At 44.0% G+C, this 22637-nt stretch overlaps 1 protein-coding gene and 1 pseudogene across 1 annotated transcript; one reads left to right on the forward strand and one right to left on the reverse strand.

Moving 5' to 3' along the window:
- The first annotated feature begins 20816 nt into the window (after positions 1-20816).
- On the forward strand, positions 20817-21443 carry LOC127306586 (uncharacterized). The gene has a single exon (XM_051337242.2). It carries the CDS (start codon positions 20939-20941, stop codon positions 21206-21208), a length of 270 nt encoding a protein of 89 aa, XP_051193202.1. The 5' UTR covers positions 20817-20938; the 3' UTR covers positions 21209-21443.
- Positions 21444-21704: 261 nt separating this feature from the next.
- Positions 21705-22607, reverse strand: LOC127310131 (oligopeptide transporter 4-like; annotated as a pseudogene).
- Between the last annotated feature and the right edge of the window lie 30 nt (positions 22608-22637).

The raw sequence follows: 22637 nt of genomic DNA on the forward strand, positions 1-22637 counted from the left end.
TAGAAGGACGAGTACTATGCTCAGCATAGCTTCCCTTCACGAAGAACTCAGCATCCATCCGAAGAAGTTCATCCATCATATCTTCGGCGACAGGAGTCACCAAATCATCAATCTTTCCCATATTTCTCTTCTTCTTCGACATTTTAGCCAGGCACGTGGGAACAATTTGATCCATGGGCAATTTTGGATAGCAAATTTTTATCATCATCATGGCAAACCTTGCGCCAGCAGAGAGTTGAGCCCGCACAAAGCCATGGATTCGAGGAGCATCCCGAAATTTTTCCATTAAGGCTGGAAGGGTCTCTGGCATCTTGTTCCGAGGGAACATGGTTCCATAAACTAAAAATAAAGTCTTCGTACAGAAGTCGAGGAAGTCACGGACCTGAGCCGCGCGATCTTGGAATCTGACAATTTGGCGGGTGCGCTCAGGAGTAACCCAAAAGTTAGACCCATATTGTGCAGCCAGTCTAAGCAAAACATTGGCTCGAGCTTCAACACGTTGGTCTTCGGCAGCAGTATCCAAAAATGAGCCTGGCACAGCAAACAAATTATCAAGGAAAGAAAAAAACAACAAGAACAACATCCAACATGGTTATGAACAGGAAACATACCTGTCATGTCCAAGCTAGCGTCAGTCATCAGTTGAAGCATATAATTTTCGCGAGAAGAAGTTTCGGTAGCCTCAGCAACAGCAGCATCCTTTGCAGCAATGGCTTCTCTTGCCTGTTGAAGAGCAATTTTCTCTCTCTCGGACGCTTGTCGAGATTGTTCCATCATCGCAAGAGTTTGTTTCTTCATGGATTGGAGTTGTTGGCGAAGTTCTTGCAAATCTTGCGACAAGTGTTCACTTGAAAAATCTCCGGTAAGGGCTTTCTTCGAGAATGAAGAAGCAGGCGAAGTATCAGCAGAGCAAGGATTGGTCGAGTAGTTATCAAATATTAACTGGAAAAGAAAGTCTCAAGATCAATAATAGTGCAAGGGAGAATTTCATTGATTTCCAGGAAAATTACATGGATATTACAGAAGGAGTTCTCCAAAAGGACTACTGAAGTAATTGTCGCCAAAGCTAGTATGGCGACAATAGCAAAAGAAAAAGAAAAAACAAAGAAAGCAAAAGAAGAGGCATTCAACTAGACCTCCGGCCTTGATGAGCTAGGAGTTGCAGATGGCTTGATCCTGAGATAGGCCAGGATTTTCTTCGTGTTGGGCTTCGCTGCCTTGATCAATGACCGCCATTTTGTTTGCTCTATCTGCTCGGTGTCGCCAACTTTCATCCAGTCAATAGTTTGTTGGCTGTCAGCGACCAAGGCAACAGTGCTCTCGACAGCAATCTTCATATTCTCCTGGCGCATCTTCAGTCCAAGATCCTCCGGTGGATTGAAGTCCTTGGCAAGGGCAAGGAAAGTCTTGGGCTCCTCTTTCTTCGGGAAGAAGTAGGGGAACAGCTTTGATAATCCTGCGTCAGCATGCTCCATGCCTTCGCGAACTTCGGTTCCATGAAACTCCAAATAAGAGAGTGCGTCAAGGAGAGAATCATTGTCGGGATTCTCAAGATCAAATTCTTGGTTTGTTCGACCTGCCACATAAAATATATGTTGGTCGACAGCAAGTAAGAAAAAGCAAGTCTAAGAAAGATAGAAGGGATCGACAAAATTACCGAGGAAGCGCCGGTTCTGCGTGTTCAAGCGCTTGATGATCCCCTTTTCACGAGTAGCCTGTGCGGCCTTGTGCTCGTTCAAAGCAGTTTCGGCATCATCAAGTCTCTTTTGCAGATCGTCGACACCAGCAGCTTTTGCCTTGGCCTTCTCAGCCTCTGCTTTAGCTTGGCTAGCGTCAAGTTCAGCTTTCTTGCGAGCCGTTTCGCTTTGCTCTAGTTTTTGAGCAAGCGTGTCGACAAGCTTGTTGGCCTCTGCAAGTTTCTCTGCCAAGATAGTAAAGAATCATCAAAATGGCGACAAGATAGGAGCAAGAAGCTATAAACAAGGGGCAGCAAAAAAGTTATTACCTTCAGTCTTGCTGGCATACTCACGGTACCCAATGAATTGGGCACCGATGCGAACAAGCTCTTTGATCATAGGCTATCAAAGAAGAACAAAGAGAGAAAACGTCGGTATGGGAAAAATATGAAGGCATGAAAAAGAAAACAGAGGAAATATAGATAATGACAAGAAAACCAAGAACTTACATCATCCAAGAGAGAATTGGAGGAGCTACCCAATTGGAGGGTAGGCTCCGGGATTGTTTCAACCCTTGTCCTTTTTGGTGAAGGGACAAGAGGGCTTGAAGGAGGAGTGGTGGCGCCAACGTTTTGTTGAGGAGGCGAGGATTCTTCTCCCTCAACTGGCGTCTCCGAAACAATTAAAGTATGTGACGTGCTCGTTTGAGCAGCCACATCAAGAGTTGGTACTTCTTCCTCATCATCACTGCGATTAAAAATCGACAGCATAAAAAGCAAGATAAGACAAAAATCTTCGAGTATAAAAAATAAGGGGAAATAAAAGTGACTTACGAGCTGATGAGGGATTCAAGATATGGATCATAAGTTGCCTTCTGACGTGAAGGACCAACTTCTTCGGCTTTGGAGGTGCCAGAATCTTCGGCATCATTCCTCTTCCTCTTGTTCCTTGGAGAAACAGCAGGAGGAGGAGATTGTGCCAACGCAGTGCCTTCGGAGGCAGCCTCCTTTTCAGAAGATCCTGCAGATTTTAGAGAATCCACGGGTTCATTCACAAAGGAGGGGGCATCTTGGTTGTCATCAGTGACAACGGCCCTTTCCTCGACTTCTCCACCTTCAGGAAGAGGAGGAAGCGAGACAAGATTTGGATGGTTCTGTACAAAAAAAAATAGGGGAAGATATCAGAAAAGGAGTTACAAAAAAGATAGCAAAGCAATAACAAATCAATCGACAAAGGTTACCTTGGGAAGTGGATTGGCGGCGCTGAATGGTTTTACACGGCAAGAAGAAGGGACAGGATCTTTTTTGCTGATAGACGAGATTTTTCGGACAAGCTTTTCTAAGTCATTGACCTCCAAATCCGCTGACAACCGATCTGCGTCCTTGTCGCCAGCATATTTCCAGAGAGGGTATTTGCGAACCTGAAGCGGCTGCACTCTAGTCCTAAGAAAATATGCCGTGATTTGGATACCTGACAACTCTTTGCCGCGAGTATTTTGCAACTCATGGATGCGAGTCATCAAGGCTTGTGTCGACATTTTTTCTTCTTCGGTAGCCTCTGTGTCCCAGGAGCGGCGGCGAAGAATTTTTTTGGCGCCATCGAAAGGAGGAATGTTGTCTTCAGCACATCCATGGTTCTCCTCCTGAATGTACAACCACTTCTTGCGCCATCCTTGAACTGAGTCAGGGAGTTTAACGTCGAAGTAATCGACGGTGGGGCGAACAGAAATTACAACGCCGCCTATATTATAGGCGACATTGGGAGAGCCATTGCGGCGACAAAAGAAAATGCGCTTCCACAGCGCCCAGTTAGGCTGGACGCCAAGGAAGGCTTCGCAGAGGGTGATGAAAATAGAGATATGGAGGATGGAATTGGGCGTCAGGTGGTGAAGTTGCAGACCGTAAATAAAGAGCAGTCCGCGGAGAAAAGGATGAATGGGGGCAGAAAGACCGCGGATGAGGTGGTCGACAAAACTTACCCGATACCCCATTGGTGGGGTTGGGTAGCTTTCCTCGCTAGGGAAGCTCAGTGCCTTGGGTTTCTTGCTGATTCCCAGCTTCTTCAGCAGATTGATGTCCTGGGTGGAAATTTTGGACCTTTCCCACTCCGCGGTTCCCAGATCCACGGCGGCCATTGATGATTCCGGCGTGCTGTGCCTGGTCAAACGACGCGGTGGCATCAACAATGGCGCAAGAATGCAGCTTCGAGAAGATGAGCTTAGGGGATTGAGGAGCGCAGGAGGAGGTTTTGCAGAGGAGAGCAGAGGTGCGGCGTGAGCGGAAGTGCTCGAGGAGGAAGAAGGAGATCTTATATAGAGGTGCGGCGAAACGGCGGACCGTTGGATGGAAAAAATGCGTGGTAGATGATAACCACGTGGAAGTGGGGGTAAAAAAGTATTTTAACATTGGAGAAGTTACGGTACGTGCGCCAGAAAAAGCGGAGGACGTGTGTCCCCCACTTGCACGACGTGTCAAGATAGTGGATCAATTGGGCCCACAAGGCAGCGGGAGGAGACTTCTCGCGATTTTTAACTCGCAGTCGTGGCTATCGTCAGCAATAACGTCACCTTGGCAGAAGAAAAAATTCGCCTTAAACAGCTTCATAAAAGGCGACATGGAAAAGTTATGCTGAGCCTTTGATCAAATACAAGTTTTTGATCAAATGCTCGGGGGCTACTTTGAAAAAATGAAAAGATCAAGAAAGACAAAATAGAAATGGCGTGAGCCTATGATCAAATACAAATATTTGTTCATAGCCTCGGGGGCTACTCCCATCGGGAGCGCTGTTCGCGCACCCGAGAAATTATAAAACTTCGGGAGATAAAAGAAAATATAGTGGTATAAGGCGTGGAGCCTACAACCAAGTACAAGCCCTTGGCTGTAGCCTCGGGGGCTACTCCCATCGGGAACGCTGTTCGCGTGCCCGATGAAATCATGAAAAAGAAAGAAAGAAAAAGAAAAAGAAAGATAGCAGACCAAAAAAGTATATTTCGAGTTATAAATAACTCTGCATATACTCCCATCGGGAGAGCAATATAAGTCATCTTTGACTCAATAAAATGTGCCATTCCAACAGCCGAATAAGCACTCGACAATATATTCTCAGAACGCCAAAGTTGCGATCAATTTCTGAATGCCGCAAATTTGCGAAGGTAAGACCCCAGATCCGTTCTGTGTGGCGTGGCGCCGTCTCTGACGTCGGTTTGCTACTTTTATCCGTATCAACAGATACGAAGAAAAATCCTAACGGACGCGTTAGGTACCCGATAAATTTTACTGGGACTCGACAGAATGGTAAGACCTTAAGCGGCACCTGTCGAAGTTTACACCAGTATCCCGAGATCATGTCCAGGGACGTGATCTTGAAGTAGGTTTTTGCGGATTGCCACTAGAGCAGTTAACTAGTACCTGATCCATCAGATGAACTAGCCCCAACTACCATTATCCCTGCACAATATATAAGTTTATGTGAAGAAATATAGAAAAGTTAAAGTTGTCGAATAAAAATAAAACAGTGGAGATTTTCCCTGACTCTACGATTCAAGCAAAATCTCGGGGGCTACTGACATAGGCATCCCAAATGGGCCTGCCGAAGATAGTACCCGGGGTTTACTGAAGGCCCACTACCCGAAGAATAAGAAGATTCGGAAGCCCAAGATATTATTAAGGAAAGCTAGAGTTGTAATAGGAAGTGTTATTTGTAATCTTGCGGGATGAGTTAGAAACCTTCCCGGACTCTGTAACTTGTACAACACGAATCTCTCGGCTCCGCCTCCTATATAAGGGGGAGTCGAGGGACGAAGAATCATCGAATCATTGTCTCTCAAACCCTAGTTTTCATAATCGTCAAGTACTTTTCGGCTGAAACCTTCGAGATCTACTTGCCCTCTACTTCCAACTAAACCCTAGTCTACAACCCGTAGGCATTGACAAGTTAATACCTTGTCACTATGCTTGTTGCATTATGCTTCATGAATTTGTTTATTTACAAGATTCCTTTTCATAGGAAGTGGGTTAGACTTAAATGTGTTTTGAATTTGCTTTTTGATGCTCTCTTTTGCTTCAACTACTATTTCTTGCGAGTGCATCATTAAAATTGCTGAGCCCATCTTAATGGCTATAAAGAAAGCACTTCTTGGGAGATAACCCATGTGTTTATTTTACTACAGAACTTTTATTTTATATTTGAGTCTTGGAATTTGTTACTACTGTAGCAACCTCTCCTTATCTTATTTTATTGCATTGTTGTGCCAAGTAAAGTCTTTGATAGTAAGGTTGATACTAGATTTGGATTTCTGCGCAGAAACAGATTTCTGTCTGTCATGAATTTGGGCAGGGTTCTCTGTAGGTAACTCAGAAAAATCTACCAATTTTTGTGTGTGATCCTCAGATATGTACGCAACTTTCATTCAATTTGAGCATTTTCATCTGAGCAAGTCTGGTGCCTCTAAAAAATCCGTCTTTACGGACTGTTCTGTTTTGACAGATTCTGCCTTTTATTTCGCATTGCCTCTTTTGCTATGTTGGATGGATTTCTTTGTTCCATTAACTTCCAGTAGCTTTGTGCAATGTCCAGAAGTGTTAAGAATGATTGTGTCACCTCTGAACATGTGAATTTTTGATTATGCACTAACCCTCTAATGAGTTTGTTTTGAGTTTGGTGTGGAGGAAGTTTTCAAGGGTCAAGAGAGGAGGATGATACAATATGATCAAGAAGTGTGAAAAGCCTAAGCTTGGGGATGCCCCCGTGGTTCATCCCTGCATATTTCAAGAAGACTCAAGCATCTAAGCTTGGGGATGCCCAAGGCATCCCCTTCTTCATCAACAATTTATCAGGTTTCTTCTCTTGAAACTATATTTTTATTCGGTCACATCTTATATACTTTACTTGGAGCGTCTGTTTGTTTTTTATTTTTGTTTTGTTTGAATAAATTCATGCTTGTGTGGGAGAGAGACACGCTCCGCTGGTTCATATGAACACATGTGTTCTTAGCTTTTAATGTTCATGCCGAAGGTTGAAACTGCTTCGTTAATTGTTATATGGTTGGAAACAAAAAATGCTACATGTGGTAAATGGTATAATGTCTTGAATAATTTGATACTTGGCAATTTTTGTGCTCATATGGATCATGTTTAAGCTCTTGCATCATATGCTTTGCACCTATTAATGAAGAAATACTGTAGAGCTTGTTAAAATTTGGTTTGCATGATTGGTCTCTCTAGAGTCTAAATATTTTTTGGTAAAGGTGTTTGAACAACAAGGAAGACGGTGTAGAGTCTTATAATGCTTACAATATGTTCTTATGTGAGTTTTGCTGTACTGGTTCATACTTGTGTTTGCTTCAAACAACCTTGCTAGCCTAAGCCTTGTACTGAGAGGGAATGCTTCTCGTGCATCCAAATCCTTGAGCCAAACACTATGCCATTTGTGTCCACCATACCTACCTACTACATGGTATTTCTCCGCCATTCCAAAGTAAATTGCTTGAGTGCTACCTTTAAATTTCCATTCTTTGTCTTTGCAATATATAGCTCATGGGACAAATAGCCTAAAAACTATTGTGGTATTGAATATGTACTTATGTATCTTATTTCTTATTAATTTGCTTGTTGTGCGATAACCATGTTCCTGGGGACGCCATCAACTACCCTTTGTTGAATATCATGTGAGTTGCTAGGCATGTTCGTCTTGTCTGAAGTAAGGGTGATTTATCATGAGTTGAATGGTTTGAGTATGCATATTGTTAGAGAAGAACATTGGGCCGCTAACTAAAGCCATGATCCATGGTGGAAGTTTCAGTTTTGGAAAACAATCCTCAATCTCTTATGAGAATATTATTTGTTGTTGAATGCTTATGCATTAAAGAGGAGTCCATTATCTGTTGTCTATGTTGTCCCGGTATGGATGTCTAACTCGAGAATAATCAAAAACGAGAAATCCAATGCGAGCTTTCTCCTTAGACCTTTGTACAGGCGGCATAGAGGTACCCCTTTGTGATACTTGGTTAAAACATATGTATTGCGATGATAATCCATGTTAATCCGAGCTAATTAGGACAAGGTGCGGGCACTATTGGTATACTATGCATGAGGCTTGCAACTTGTAGGATATAATTCACATAATACATATGCTTTATTACTACCGTTGACAAAATTGTTTCTTGTTTTCAAAATAAAAGCTCTAGCACAAATATAGCAATCAATGCTTCCCTCTGCGAAGGGCCTTTCTTCTACTTTTATGTTGAGTCAGTTTACCTACTTCCTTCTGTCTTAGAAGCAAACACTTGTGTTAACTATGCATTGATTCCTACATACTTGCTTATTGCACATGTTATATTACTTTATGTTGACAATATCCATGAGATATACATGTTACAAGTTGAAAGCAACCGCTGAAACTTATATCTTCCTTTGTGTTGCTCCAATGCCTTTACTTTGAATCTATTGCTTTATGAGTTAACTCTTATGCAAGACTTATTGATGCTTGTCTTGAAAGTACTATTCATGAAAAGTCTTTGCTATATGATTCAGTTGTTTAATCATTGTCTTTATCATTGCTTTGAATCGCTGCATTCATCTCATATGCTTTATAATAGTATGATTAAGATTATGTTGGTAGCATGTCACTTCAGAAATTATCTTTGTTATCGTTTACCTACTCGGGACGAGTAGGAACTAAGCTTGGGGATGCTGATACGTCTCCAACGTATCGATAATTTCTTATGTTCCATGCTTGTTTTATGACAATACCTACATGTTTTGTTCACACTTTATGATGATTTTATGTGTTTTCCGGAAATAACCTATTGACGAGATGCCAAAGTGCCAGTTCCTGTTTTCTGCTGTTTTTGGTTTCAGAAATCCTAGTAAGGAAATATTCTCAGAATTGGACGAAATCAACGCCCAGTATCTTATAATTCCACGAAGCTTCTAGAACACCCGAGAGGGACCAGAGGAGGGCCACAGGGGGCCCACACATGTGGCTGGCGCGGCCCAGGGGGGGCGCGCCCCCCTATTGTGTGGAGCCACCGCGGCCCTTCCGACTCCGCCTCTTCGCCTATAAGAAGCCCCCTGACCTAAATCTTCGATACGAATAAGCCACGGTACGAGAAACCTTCCAGAGCCGCCGCCATCGCGAAGCCAAGATCTGGGGGACAGAAGTCTCTGTTCCGGCACGCCGCCGGGACGGGGAAGTGCCCCCGGAAGGCATCTCCATCAACACCACCGCCATCTCCATCACCGCTGCTGTCTCCCATGAGGAGGGAGTAGTTCTGCATCGAGGCTAAGGGCTGTACCGGTAGCTATGTGGTTCATCTCTCTCCCATGTACTTCAATACAATGATCTCATGAGCTGCCTTACATGATTGAGATTCATATGAGCTTTGTATCACTATTAATCTATGTGCTACTCTAGTGATGTTATTAAAGTACTCTATTCCTCCTCCATGATGTAATGGTGACTGTGTGTGCATCATGTAGTACTTGGCGTAGTTTATGATTGTGATCTCTTGTAGATTATGAAGTTAACTATTACTATGATGGTATTGATGTGATCTATTCCTCCTTTCATAGTATGATGGTGACAGTGTGCATGCTATGTTAGTACTTGGTATAATTGCGTTGATCTATCATGCACTCTAAGGTTATTTAAATACGAACATCGAATGTTGTGGAGCTTGTTAACTCCGGCATTGAGGTGCTCTTGTAGCCCTACACAATTAATGGTGTTCATCATCCAACAAGAGAGTGTAGAGTGGTTTTATTATGTGATCAATGTTGAGAGTGTCCACTAGTGAAAGTATGATCCCTAGGCCTTGTTTCCGAATAGAAAAGTCACACCACAAAGATTCCTATCTCCCATGTCAACTGCACGCCAGCAAGTATTTTCTGGTGCCATTGCCGGGGAGGTCACTGTTTGTTTACTGTTCCACTGCATGTTTACTCGCTGCCATATTTTATTCAGATTGCTATTACAACTCATATACATCCATATTACTTGCATATCACTATCTCTTCGCCGAACTAGTGCACCTATACATCTGACAAGTGTATTAGGTGTGTTGGGGACACAAGAGACTTCTTGCATTGTGATCGCAGGGTTGCTTGAGAGGGATATCTTTGACCTCTTCCTCCCTGAGTTCGATAAACCTTGGGTGATCCACTTAAGGGAAAACTTGCTGCTATTCTACAAACCTCTGCTCTTGGAGGCCCAACACTGTCTACAGGAAAAGAAGCGTGAGTAGACATCATTCATCCCCTCGTTGCTCCCGTCTTCTAGATTGCATCTTGGCTTGGATTGCGTTCTCGCGGTAGGAAATTTTTTGTTTTCTATGCAACGAATCCCTACAGTGGTATCAGAGCCGTGTCTATGCATAGATGGTTGCACGAGTAGAACACAATGGTTTTGTGGGCGTTGATGCTTATGTTGTCTTTAGTTTGAGTACTTTGCATCTTTGTGGCATAGTGGGATGAAGCGGCTCGGGCTAACTTTACATGACCGCGTTCATGAGATTTGCTCCACGCTCGACATGCAACTTGTATTGCATAAGTGGCTTTGCGGGTGTCTGTCTCTCCTACTATAGTGGAGATTCAATTTACTCTTCTATTGACAACACTAGTATCACCGTTGTGGTTCATGTTCGTAGGTAGATTAGATCTCACTCGAAAACCCTAAACCACGTAAAATATGCAAACCAAATTAGAGACGTCTAACTTGTTTTTGCAGGGTTTGGTGATGTGATATGGCCATAATGTGATGATGAATATGTGTGAGATGATCATTATTGTATTGTGGCAACCGGCATGAGCCTTATGGTTGTCTTTAAATTTCATGTTGAGTAGTATTTCAAAGTAGTTGTAATAGTTGCTACATGGGAGAACAATCATGAAGATGTCGCCATTGACCTTGACGCTACGCCGGCGATGATGGAGATCATGCTCGTTGATGATGGAGATCATGTCCGTGCTTTGGAGATGAAGATCAAAGGCGCAAAGACAAAAGGGCCATATCATATCACATATGAACTGCATGTGATGTTAATCCTTTTATGCATCTTATTTTGCTTAGATCGCGATGGTAGCATTATAAGATGATCCCTCTCACTAAAATATCAAGATAATAAAGTGTTCATCCTTAGTAGCACCGTTGCCAAGACTTGTCATTTCGAAGCATCTCGTGATGATCGGGTGTGATAGAATCAACAAGTGCATACAACGGGTGCAAGCCAGTTTTGCACATGCGGATACTAAGGTTGCCTTGACGAGCCTAGCATGTACAGACATGGTCTCGGAACACGTGATACCGAAAGGTAGAGCATGAATCATATGATTGATATGATGAACACTTTGAGTGTTCGCCATTGAAGTTACATCTTGTCTCGTGATGATCGGACATAGGTGTGGTGGATTTGGTTCGTGTGATCACTAAGACAATTCGAGGGATATTGTTTTGAGTGGGAGTTCACCTAGATTTTTAATTTTGTTGAATTAAAATTTGAACTCAATTTGTCATAAACATTAGTCTAAACTATTGCAAAAATATGTTGTAGATATGGTGTCCCCAATCATTTTTAACCAGTTCCTAGAGAAAGAAAAGCTTAAGAGCAACGGTAGCAACTTCACCGACTGGTTCCGTCATGTGAGGATTTTCCTCGCTGGTGGAAACCTGCAATATGTGCTTGATGCACCGCTAGGTGACCCTCCTGCAGAAACTGAAACCGATGAAGTAAAGAATGTTTACGCAACTCGGAAAACTCGGTACTCTCAAGTTCAGTGTGCCATCCTATGCAGTCTGGAAGCCGATGTTCAAAAACGTTTTGAGCACCACGATCCTCATGAGTTGGTCAATGAGCTGAAAGCTATCTTTGAAACTCATGCGGCCGTGGAATGCTATGAAGCATCGAAACACTTCTTCAGCTGCATGATGGAAGAAGGCAGCTCCGTTAGTGAGCACATGCTCGCCATGACCGGGAATGCGAAGAAACTCAGTAACTTGGGAATAGTGATTCCTAACAGACTGGGGATTAATCGTGTCCTTCAATCACTGCCACCTAGTTACAAGAACTTTGTGATGAACTACAATATGCAGAACATGAACAAAGAGTTACCTGAACTCTTCGCCATGCTAAAATCTGCTGAGATTGAGATCAAGAAAGAGCACCAAGTGTTGATGGTCAACAAGACCACCAGTTTCAATAAACAGGGCAAGTCTAAAGGTAAATTCAAGAAGGGTGGCAAGAAAGCTGCCACGCCTCCTATGAAACCTAAGAATGGCCCTAAGCCTGATGCTGAGTGCTATTACTGCAAGGAGAAGGGACACTGGAAGCGTAATTGCTCCAAGTATTTGGCTGATCTAAAGAGCGGCCTTGTCAAGAAGAAGAAAGAAGGTATATCTGATAAACATGTTATAGATGTTTATCTCACTGGTTCTCGTACTAGTACCTGGGTATTTGATACTGGTTCGGTTGCTCATATTTGTAACTCGAAACAGGAACTAAAGAATAAATGAAGACTATTGAAGGATGAAGTGACGATGCGCGTTGGAAATGGATCCAAAGTCGATGTGATCGTTGTCGGCACACTTCCTCTACATCTACCTTCGGGATTAGTTATAAACCTCAATAATTGTTATTTTGTACCCGCGTTGAGCATGAACATTATATCTGGATCTTGTTTAATGCAAGACGGTTATTCATTCAAGTCTGAGAATAATGGTTGTTCTATTTTATGAATAATATCTTTTATGGTCGAGCACCTGAAAAGAATGGTTTATTTCTGTTAGATCTTGATAGTAGTGATACACGTATTCATAACATTGATGCTAAGCGAATTAAAATGAATGATAATTCTACTTATATGTGGCACTGTCGTCTTGGTCATATTGGAGTGAAACGCATGAAGAAACTCCATACCGATGGATTTCTTGAATCACTTGACTTTGAGTCACTTGATAAATGCGAAGCATGTCTAATGGGAAAACTGACTAAGACTCCATTCTCTGGTATTATGGAGCGAGCTACTGATTTATTGGAAATCATACATACCAATGTGTGCGGACCAATGAGTGTAGCATCGCGCGGTGGTTATCGTTATGTTCTAACCTTCACAGATGATCTGAGTAGATATGGGTATATCTATTTCATGAAACATAAATCCGAAACTTTCGAGAAGTTTAAGGAATTCCAAAGTGAAGTAGAAAATCAACATAACAAGAAGATTAAATTTCTACGATCTGATCGCGGAGGTGAATATCTGAGTTATGAGTTTGGCATGCATTTAAAGAAATGCGGAATACTTTCACAATTGACACCGCCGGGAACACCACAACGAAATGGTGTGTCCGAACGTCGTAATCGAACTCTCTTAGATATGGTTCATTCTATGATGTCTCTTACTGATTTGTCGTTATCATTTTGGAGTTATGCATTAGAGACAGCCGCATTCACTTTAAATAGAGCACCATCTAAATCCGTTGAAACGACACCGTATGAATTATGGTTTAATAAGAAACCTAAGCTGTCGTTCCTTAAAGTTTGGGATTGCGAAGCCTATGTAAAAAAGTTACAACCGGACAAGCTAGAACCCAAAGCGGAGAAATGCGTCTTCATAGGATACCCTAAGGAAACTATAGGGTACACTTTCTATCACAGATCCGAAGGCAAAATCTTTGTTGCTAAGAACAGAACCTTTCTTGAGAAAGAATTTCTCACTAAAGAAGTGACTGGAAGAAAAGTAGAACTTGATGAGATTACTGAATCTTCACTCGTTGATCAGAGTAGCGCAGTACCGGAAGTTGTTCCTGTGCCACCTACACAGGCAACAGAGGAAGCTAATGATAATGATCATGAAACTTCAAACGAGATAACTACTGAACCTCGCAGATCGACAAGGGAACGTGCCACTCCTGATTGGTATGATCCTTGTCTAAATGCCATGATTATGGACAACAATGATGAAGACCCTGCGACGTATGAAGAAGCGACGATGAGCCCAGATTCCAACAAATGGCAAGAAGCCATCAAATCCGAAATGGGATCCATGTATGATAACAAAGTGTGGACTTTGGTAGACTTACCTGATAGCCGCAAGGCTGTCGAGAATAAATGGATCTTCAAAAGAAAAACAGATGCTGATGGTAATATTACTGTCTATAAAGCTCGACTTGTCGCAAAGGATTTCCGACAAATTCAAGGTGTTGATTACGATGAGACTTTCTCACCTGTAGCGAAGCTAAAATCTGTGAGGATTTTGTTAGCAATAGCTGCATTTTTCGATTATGAGATTTGGCATATGGATGTCAAAACGGCGTTCCTTAATGGACACATTGAGGAAGAGTTGTATATGGTACAACCCAAAGGTTTTATCGATCCTAAAAATGCTGACAAAGTATGCAAACTTCAACGTTCAATTTATGGACTGAAGCAAGCATCGAGAAGTTGGAACCGACGCTTTGATAAGGTGATCAAAGACTTCGGGTTTATACAGTGTCATGGAGAGGCCTGTATTTACAAGAAAGTGAGTGGGAGCTCTGTAGCGTTCCTGATCTTATATGTAGATGACATATTATTGATTGGGAATGATATAGAACTATTAAGCAGTATAAAAGGTTATTTGAATAATAGTTTTTCAATGAAAGACCTTGGTGAAGCATCGTATATATTAGGCATCAAGATTTATAGAGATAGATCAAGACGTCTAATAGGGCTATCACAGAGTACATACCTGGACAAGTTTAGAATGGACGAAAGTAAGAAAGGATTCTTACCTATGTTACCAGGCAAGGTCTTGAGTAAGACTCAAGGTCCAGCTACGGCAGAAGAAAGAGAAAGGATGAGTCAGATCCCCTATGCCTCGGCAGTAGGCTCTATCATGTATGCCATGCTATGTACTAGACCGAATATAGCACATGCTGTTAGTTTGACTAGCAGATATCAAAGTGATCCAGGAATGGAACACTGGACAGCGGTCAAGAATATCTTGAAGTACTTGAAAAGAACTAAGGATATGTTTCTTTGTTATGGAGGTGACCAAGAGCTCGTTGTAACCAGTTACACCGATGCAAGTTGGAACACTGATCCTGATGACTCTAAGTCGCAGTCTGGGTACGTGTTTATATTGAATGGTGCTGTAGTAAGCTGGGCAAGCTCGAAGCAGTGCACGGAGGCGAAGTCTTCAACAGAATCGGAGTACATAGCGGCTTCAGAGGCTTCATCAGAAGCGGTATGGATGAAGAGGTTCATTGTAGAGCTCGGTGTGGTTCCTAGTGCATTGGACCCACTAGTCATCTACTGTGACAACATGGGTGCCATCGCCAATGCACAAGAACCAAGGTCACACAAGAGGCTGAAGCATATCAAGCTGCGTTATCATTCGATTCGTGAGTACATCGAAGATGGAGAAGTAAAGATTTGTAAAGTACACACTGATCTGAATGTAGCAGATCCGTTGACTAAAGCTCTCCCTAGGGCAAAGCATGACCAACACCAGAATGGCATGGGTGTTAGGTACCTTACAATGCAATCTAGATTATTGACTCTAGTGCAAGTGGAGACTGTTGGAGATATGCCCAAGAGGCAATAATAAAAGTGGTTATTATATATCTTTATGTTTATGATAAATGTTTATATACCATGCTATAATTGTATTAACTGAAACATTGATACATGTGTGTCATGTAAACAACAATGAGTCCCTAGTAAGCCTCTTAACTAGCTTGTTGATTAATAGATGATTAGTTTCATAATCATGAACATTGGATGTTATTAATAACAAGGTTATATCATTATATGAATGATGTAATGGACACACCCAATTAAGCGTAGCATAAGATCACGTCATTTAGTTATTTGCTATAAGCTTTCGATACATAGTTACCTAGTCCTTTCGACCATGAGATCATGTAAATCACTTATACCGGAAAGGTACTTTGATTACATCAAACGCCACTACGTAAATGGGTGGTTATAAAGGTGGGATTAAGTATCCGGAAAGTATGAGTTGAGGCATATGGATCAACAGTGGGATTTGTCCATCCCGATGACGGATAGATATACTCTGGGCCCTCTCGGTGGAATGTCGTCTAAATAGCTTGCAAGCATATGAATAGTTCATAAGAGACCACATACCACGGTACGAGTAAAGAATACTTGTCAGGAGACGAGGTTGAACAAGGTATAGAGAGATACCGATGATCAAACCTCGGACAAGTAAAATATCACGTGACAAAGGGAATTGGTATCGTATGTGAATGGTTCATTCGATCACTAAGTCATCGTTGAATATGTGGGAGCCATTATGGATCTCCAGATCCCGCTATTGGTTATTGGTCGGAGAGAGTTCTCAACCATGTCCACATAGTTCGCGAACCGTAGGGTGACACACTTAAGGTTTGATGTCGTATTAGTAGAACTTGAATATGGAATGGAGTTCGAAGTTTTGTTCGAAGTCTCGGATGGGATCCCGGACATCACGAGGAGTTCCGAAATGGTCCGGAGAATAAGATTCATATATAAGAAGTCATTTTCTAGGTTTGAAAATGATCCGGTATTTTTCCTGGAAGGTTCTAGAAGGTTCTAGAAAAGTCCGGAAGAAATCACTTTGGAAGGCGGAGTCCCGGAGGGACTCCACCACCCATGGCCGGCCAACCCTAGAGGGGTGGAGTCCCAAGTGGACTCCACCAAGGGGGCCGGCCACCCCCCCTCATGGAAGGGTGGGAGTCCCACTTGAGGTGGGAATCCCACCTTGGGTAGGTTTCCCTACACATGGAAGGTTTTGGGTTGGGGTCTTATTCGAAGACTTGTAGTCCAACACTTGGGGGTTCCACCTATATAATGAGGGGCCAAGGGGAGGGGGCCGGCCACCACAACACCACCACCTTGGCCGCACCCCAAGGAGGCCGGCCACCCCCTCTCCCCAAACCCTAGCCGCCCCACTCCTCCACCTCTCCCGCAACGCTTAGCGAAGCTCCGCCGGAGATCTCCATCGCCACCGCCACCACGCCGTCATGCTGCCGGATTCAAGGAGGAGCTACTACTTCCGCTGCCCGCTGGAACGGGGAGAAGGACGTCGTCTTCATCAACACCGAACGTGTGACCGAGTACGGAGGTGCTGCCCGATTGTGGCACCGTCAAGATCTTCTACGCGCTTTTGAAAGCGGCAAGATCGTCTACCGCAGCAACAAGAGCCTCATCTTGTAGGCTTTGGAAATCTTCAAGGGTGAGTCTCGTTCATCCCCTCGTTTCTCCCATCTTCTAGATTGCATCTTGGCTTGGATTGCGTTCTCGTGGTAGGAATTTTTTTTGTTTTCTATGCAACGAATCCCTACACTCTCACTATATTGGCCTTCTAAATTTTTCACCCATTTCGGCAATTGGTGCCAATGGGGGAGAAGTTTGGAGGGTTTAAGGGAATTTGGTTATGTCTTTGCTTTGTGCTTAAGCATGTTCCTTTATTGCATTGCATCTTGTTGCTTTGCATAGTTGAATATTTAGAGGAAACTCCACTAGGCTTTGAATGCCAATATATGCAATGAAAGTCAAGATCATTCACACATGCATATATTATGGGGGAGTTTTCTCTATATATTCAACTTATTTGTTACTTAAATTCCTTATATAAACCCTCTCAAAGAGATTGTCATCAATCACTAAAATGGGGGAGATTGAAAGTGCATGGAGCCCCCATGTGTGGTTTTGGTAATTAATGACAATCCCTATGGACTAATGATTGCATTGAGTTATATTTGTAGGAGTTGTCCATAGGCAATTCTTGAACCATTTGTTGGCTTCAAGGTTGCAATAAGAAGAATTTGATGAAGGATATCAAGTGTCAAGTATGTCTTGAAGATGAAGATGAAGTGAGCCTTCAAGTTACTTCAAGACATCAACATGTTTGTATTAGGTTGCAATAAGAATAATTTGATGAAGGATATCAAATATCAAGTATGTCTTGAATATGAAGATGAAGTGAGCCCTTAAGTTACTTCAAGACATCAACATGATGAAGAATGAAGAATGAAGTGCAAGTTCAAGATGAGCCAACTCGAAGAGTTCATAAGCTTGAAGCTTGCCATGGAGAAATGAAGTGCAAGTTCAAGATGAGTCATCTCGAAGAGATCCTTTGCTTGAGTCTTGCCATCCATATGGTGATCATGGATATGTGAAGATGCGCCGAAGAAGAAGCTCTCCCATGGTGGATTATGGGGGAGCAATCCACATGGTGGTCATGGTTATGTGAAGATGCGCCGAAGAAGAAGCTCTCCCATGGTGGATTATGGGGGAGCAATCCACAAGACTTCGTCAAGCAAGCACAAGCAAGAAAGGCGTTCCATCTTGTTGAGGTCAAGATCTTCGTCATCAAGCTCAAGTGGAATGCGCAAGTATAAGGTTTGCTCTTGATAGGGTTTCTTTCTCACCGGTCTCATAGTGTAGTTGGAGACCGGTTTATAGTTTAGTTGCCGTACTATCAAGAGGGCTCTCGAGTGAATAACTCGATCATATCGTTCGGAGAGAGCTCAAACCTTTGCATCCTTGCATCATCTTTCTTGGTTGTTATTTGGACCTTATCCATGTGATGTTTTAGAGCTTGTGCTTATTCTCATGACAAGCTCTAGTTCATCGAAAACGGATTTCGCATAGATCACTTGTTGCGTTTTCGAGTTTGGTTCATCATCTTTCTTGGTTTTATTTGGATCTTATCCATGTTATGTTTTAGAGCTTGTTCTTATTCTCATGACAAGCTCTAGTTCATCGAAAATGGTTTTTGCATGGGCAACTTGTTGCATTTTCAAGATTGGAGGTTTTACTGGTATGTCTTTTTTAGATAGGTTAAACCTTTCATCATTTGTTTCTATCCTCCCTTGTTGGACTATGATGGTTTCCTGCATGATCTTGTAGAGCTTGTTTCTAGCTTTAAAACAAGCCCAAGATCATCAAAATCGGAGTCCGGATGATAAATTTATGCCCGTTTCAGTTTGATGTTTTTGCCAGTTTTCAGGGGGCGGATATTCCGGCCCAAGTTTGGGGCGGATAATCCGCCCCCCCCCCCCCGAAAAATCCGGTTTTTGGGAAAATCCGGCCAAATATCCGGCCAAATGTCCGGCCCCCATCCAGGGGCATGTTTTCTCATGTTCTTAGCCGATTTTCGGGGCCCGGATATTTTGCAAATATCCGGCTCGGAAAATCCGGCCTGAGCTGACCCAAACGGTCATATTTCGATGGGAGGGGGTATTTAAGACCCCCTTCTTCCTCCTTGGGCAGCTACCTCTTCCCCTTTGTGCTCTCCACCATTGTTGACCTTGAGAGCTTCCCTTTCCCTCTACTCCTCCTATGCTTCTTGAATCTTTTTGAGGGAAAAGGAAGAGGAGATCTAGATCTACGTTCCTACCAATCAAATCCCTCTCTTTGTGAGGGGAATCCACTAGATCTAGATCTTGGAGAAATTTGGTGTTCCTCCTCTTATTTGTTCTTCCTCTCTTATTCTCCCAATAGCTTTTGTAGCTTTGTTGGAATTTGAGAGAGAAGGACTTGAGCATCTTTGTGGTGTTCTTGCTATTGCATTTGGTGCATCGGTTTGAGTTCTCCACGGTGATTCGTGGTGGTGAAAACAAGAAGGTTGTTACTTTTGGGTTCTTGGAACCCTAGACGGATTCTAGGCCTTTGTGGCGATTTGTTGGGAGCCTCCAATTAAGTTGTGGATGTGTGCCCCAATCTTTGTATAAGGCCCGGTTTCCGCCTCGAAGGAAATCCCTTAGTGGAACCGTGACCTAGGCCTTTGTGGCGAGGGTCACCGGAGATTTAGGTGAGGCGCCTTCGTGGCGTTCGGTGTGTGGTGTGAGTACCGCATCTTGGGGTGAGGCCTTTGTGGCATTGGTGTGCATCGAGCAACCACACCTCAAGGTGAGCCTCTTGTGGCGTTCGGGAGCACTAAGCAACCGCACCTCTCCACCGGAGATTAGCACTCGCAAGAGTGTGAACTCCGGGATAAATCATCGTCTCCCGCGTGCCTCGGTTATCTCTATACCCGAGCTCTTTACTTATGCACTTTACCTTGTGATAGCCATCGTGCTTGAAGTTATATATATCTTGCTATCACATACTTGCTTGTATTGCTTAGCATAAGTTGTTGGTGCACATAGGTGAACTCTTGCTTAGAATAAGTTGTTGGTGCACATAGGTGAACCATAGTATATAGGCTTTGGGCTTGACAAAGTAAACGCTAGTTTTATTCCGCATTTGTTAAGCCCATCTCGTAAAAGTTTTAAATCGCCTATTCACCCCCCCTCTAGGCGACATTCGTGTCCTTTCAGGCGAGGCGTGCGTCTTCAGCTCCGACCCGTCGGACGACGGTGTCGGGCCAAGCCGCCGCATCAAGGAGGATGACGTCGCGACCTCGTCACCACTTCCACCAGCGAAGAAGCAATTGTGGGAGAAATAGGAGGAGGCGCAGACGCCCCTCCGTGGTGACGACGAGAAGGAGGAATTCCCCGGCTTCAACTTCATCGTCGGTCGCTCCGTCGACGAGGACTACAGACAGATTACGCTGGACCCGCGGCAGGCGGCGGTGTGGTCCGCCGGGGACCACGGCGCCAACTTCGTCGACTTCGCCGGACCTTCCGAGCCGCTGGCGCCAAAGGATGAGGACGACGACGATGACTGGTCTTTCGGGACATCCAGCGACAACGGCGACAACAGCAACAACCTCTACTTCAGCGCTTCGACGCACGCCGCTGCTAGATTTTTTGTTTTTAGTTTAAATTCGAGTGACTTCTTTATAAATTTTATTTGAATTTTGTATGAATATCGTTTTCAAAATGTCATTTTAAGTTTAAATTTCTATCGAGACTGTCGTATGTGGTGCGCCGGTGCGAGAACATTATTCCCAAATAAAAAATGCTCTACCAGCACCCTTCATACCACAATGCCAGTGTCCTTGCCGACCCCTACTTGAAGACCGCCTGTGGAGATGGTCTAAAACCCTAGAACTCCATTTCTATCCGAGATTCCTCCTGGAGCAGAAGTGCATAACAGGTCAGACAAAAATAAGACGACCCATCTTCTGTGGGCTGGCTCTTGGCCCGGAAAAGCCCAGTATCGTACCCCTGATGCCCAGTAGGCCCATCGATGTGCCGAGCAGCACTGCAGGAGTAGCCTCTGTTCTGTTCTGCTTGCTCCCTTCCGCCTCCAGCACCCAACCGCGAGTCCACGACGGCGAGCGTGTCTCTCCTCCCAGACCGATACGGCGGCGTGGCTGGCGAGGTGGTGGAGGATGGCGAAGGCCGGCGGGGGGCTGATCTGGGCGACGGCGGAGGACCTGGCGAGGAACCGGCCGGTGGTGCTGTCGATGTACCGGCAGATCCTGCGGGCGCTCAACTCGCCGGCGCTGCCGCTGGGGCACGCGGCGCGGCTGGCCAAGAAGGCGGAGTGCCGCGCCATCTTCATCTTCGGCGCCGAGGAGAGGTCGCTGCACAACATCCGGGACCTCCTCGACGCCGCGCGCCACACCCTCGGCATCCTCAACCGCGGCCGCCTCCCGTAGAGCGAGAGAGTAGCCCCTAATCTCACCGGGTATGCTCGAATCGATTGCAAGACTCTGTTCGTCTTCGTGCTGTTGAATGGAATGGCTAGTTTCACGGCATGAATTTGGAGCCACCTGTTGCCTAGTTGTTTCTCTATCTATGTATACACTGCAGAACATGAATAAATATATGTTGCAGACCCAAAAGAAACCACTTATCATTGGATGTTGATGATGAACAGTTCGTGTTATTGTTCTTCAGTTAAATTTTACATGTGCTGTTCACGGAGGTATTGTTGCAACAGGTGTCATAGTTGCAGCGTTCAGGAGCTAGCACACATTTGTAATACCTGAATGACCGATATATCACACCACTGCTGCTTGATAGTTTTTGCCTTTGCTCGGCTGACTGTAAATTTGACATATAACCTTTGCACATAGGAGGATCTGTGCTCTCCCTCTCTCTCCTTTGGTGGAGAGTACAATAGAAATCTATGATATATGACACTAACACAAGCAGAATGGATCATGGCTAATCTTGCAGCTGTACCTTGAGGCATGAAGCAGATTTAGCTTAGAACACAGGGCACACCCTAGTTTCAACTGGATCTAGGCTCAAGTCTATCCCTTTAGCGGTGGGGCATGTGGCCAGAGGATAGTGCTCGCCGGCCATGCCCCACCAGTTGACTGACCGGTTCTCCATGGTCAGTGTGAAGTACAGCAGCACCGCCATGAAACTGATACCTGCATCGAGCGTGGCTGAGAGGCCGTAGTTGTACCTCTGCCACCATTTCTTATGGTACCGGAACATGAAGAAGTTCAAAATGATGCCAATAATCAGCCATACATTGTAGTTCACGGATTTCGCTGGCGGCATGTTCGCTGTAGCGCCGATGAGCACTGGTAGGTTTATCATTAGTATCCACTTCTGACTGGGGAATATCCTGTGGAAGATTTACACGATGACAGGGTCTGCTCCGCCGATGAGAAAGAACCAGTTGACTGCTCCATAGTTACCACATGCCCTGAAAATGCGCTTTTGGCCAACAAGGCCCCAGATAAACGATGCATCAAAGAGGATGCGGTCACCTGGGCATGTCCATGGGTTGTCAGCTGAGAGCTCCTTGTCCTGGCAGACGGGATGGAACCAAGTAGCCACCATGCCACACCGAGGTTAACTGTCCCAGCGTGCTATCTTCCTCTTCGGCGCCGAGAGAGATTGCTGCACAACATTCTTCAACCGCGTCCCTAGTCTCACTGGGTATGCTTGAATCGATTGTAAGATTTGTTTCCTCTTCGTGCTGTTGAATGGCTAGTTTAACGGCATAAATTTGGTGCCATTTGTTGCCTAGTTGTTTCTCTATGTATACACTGCAAAACATAAATGAATATGTATATTGTAGACCCAAAACAAACCCATTTTGTGTTATTGTTGTTCAATTAAATTTGA

The sequence above is a fragment of the Lolium perenne genome, chromosome 6 (assembly GCF_019359855.2).
Source record: "Lolium perenne isolate Kyuss_39 chromosome 6, Kyuss_2.0, whole genome shotgun sequence".
In the NCBI taxonomy this organism is placed as follows: domain Eukaryota; kingdom Viridiplantae; phylum Streptophyta; class Magnoliopsida; order Poales; family Poaceae; genus Lolium; species Lolium perenne.

Coding starts and splice junctions, on each gene's coding strand:
- LOC127306586 (XM_051337242.2), top strand. CDS start 20,939: ATGGCGAAGGCCGGCGGGGGGCTGATCTGGGCGACGGCGGAGGACCTG.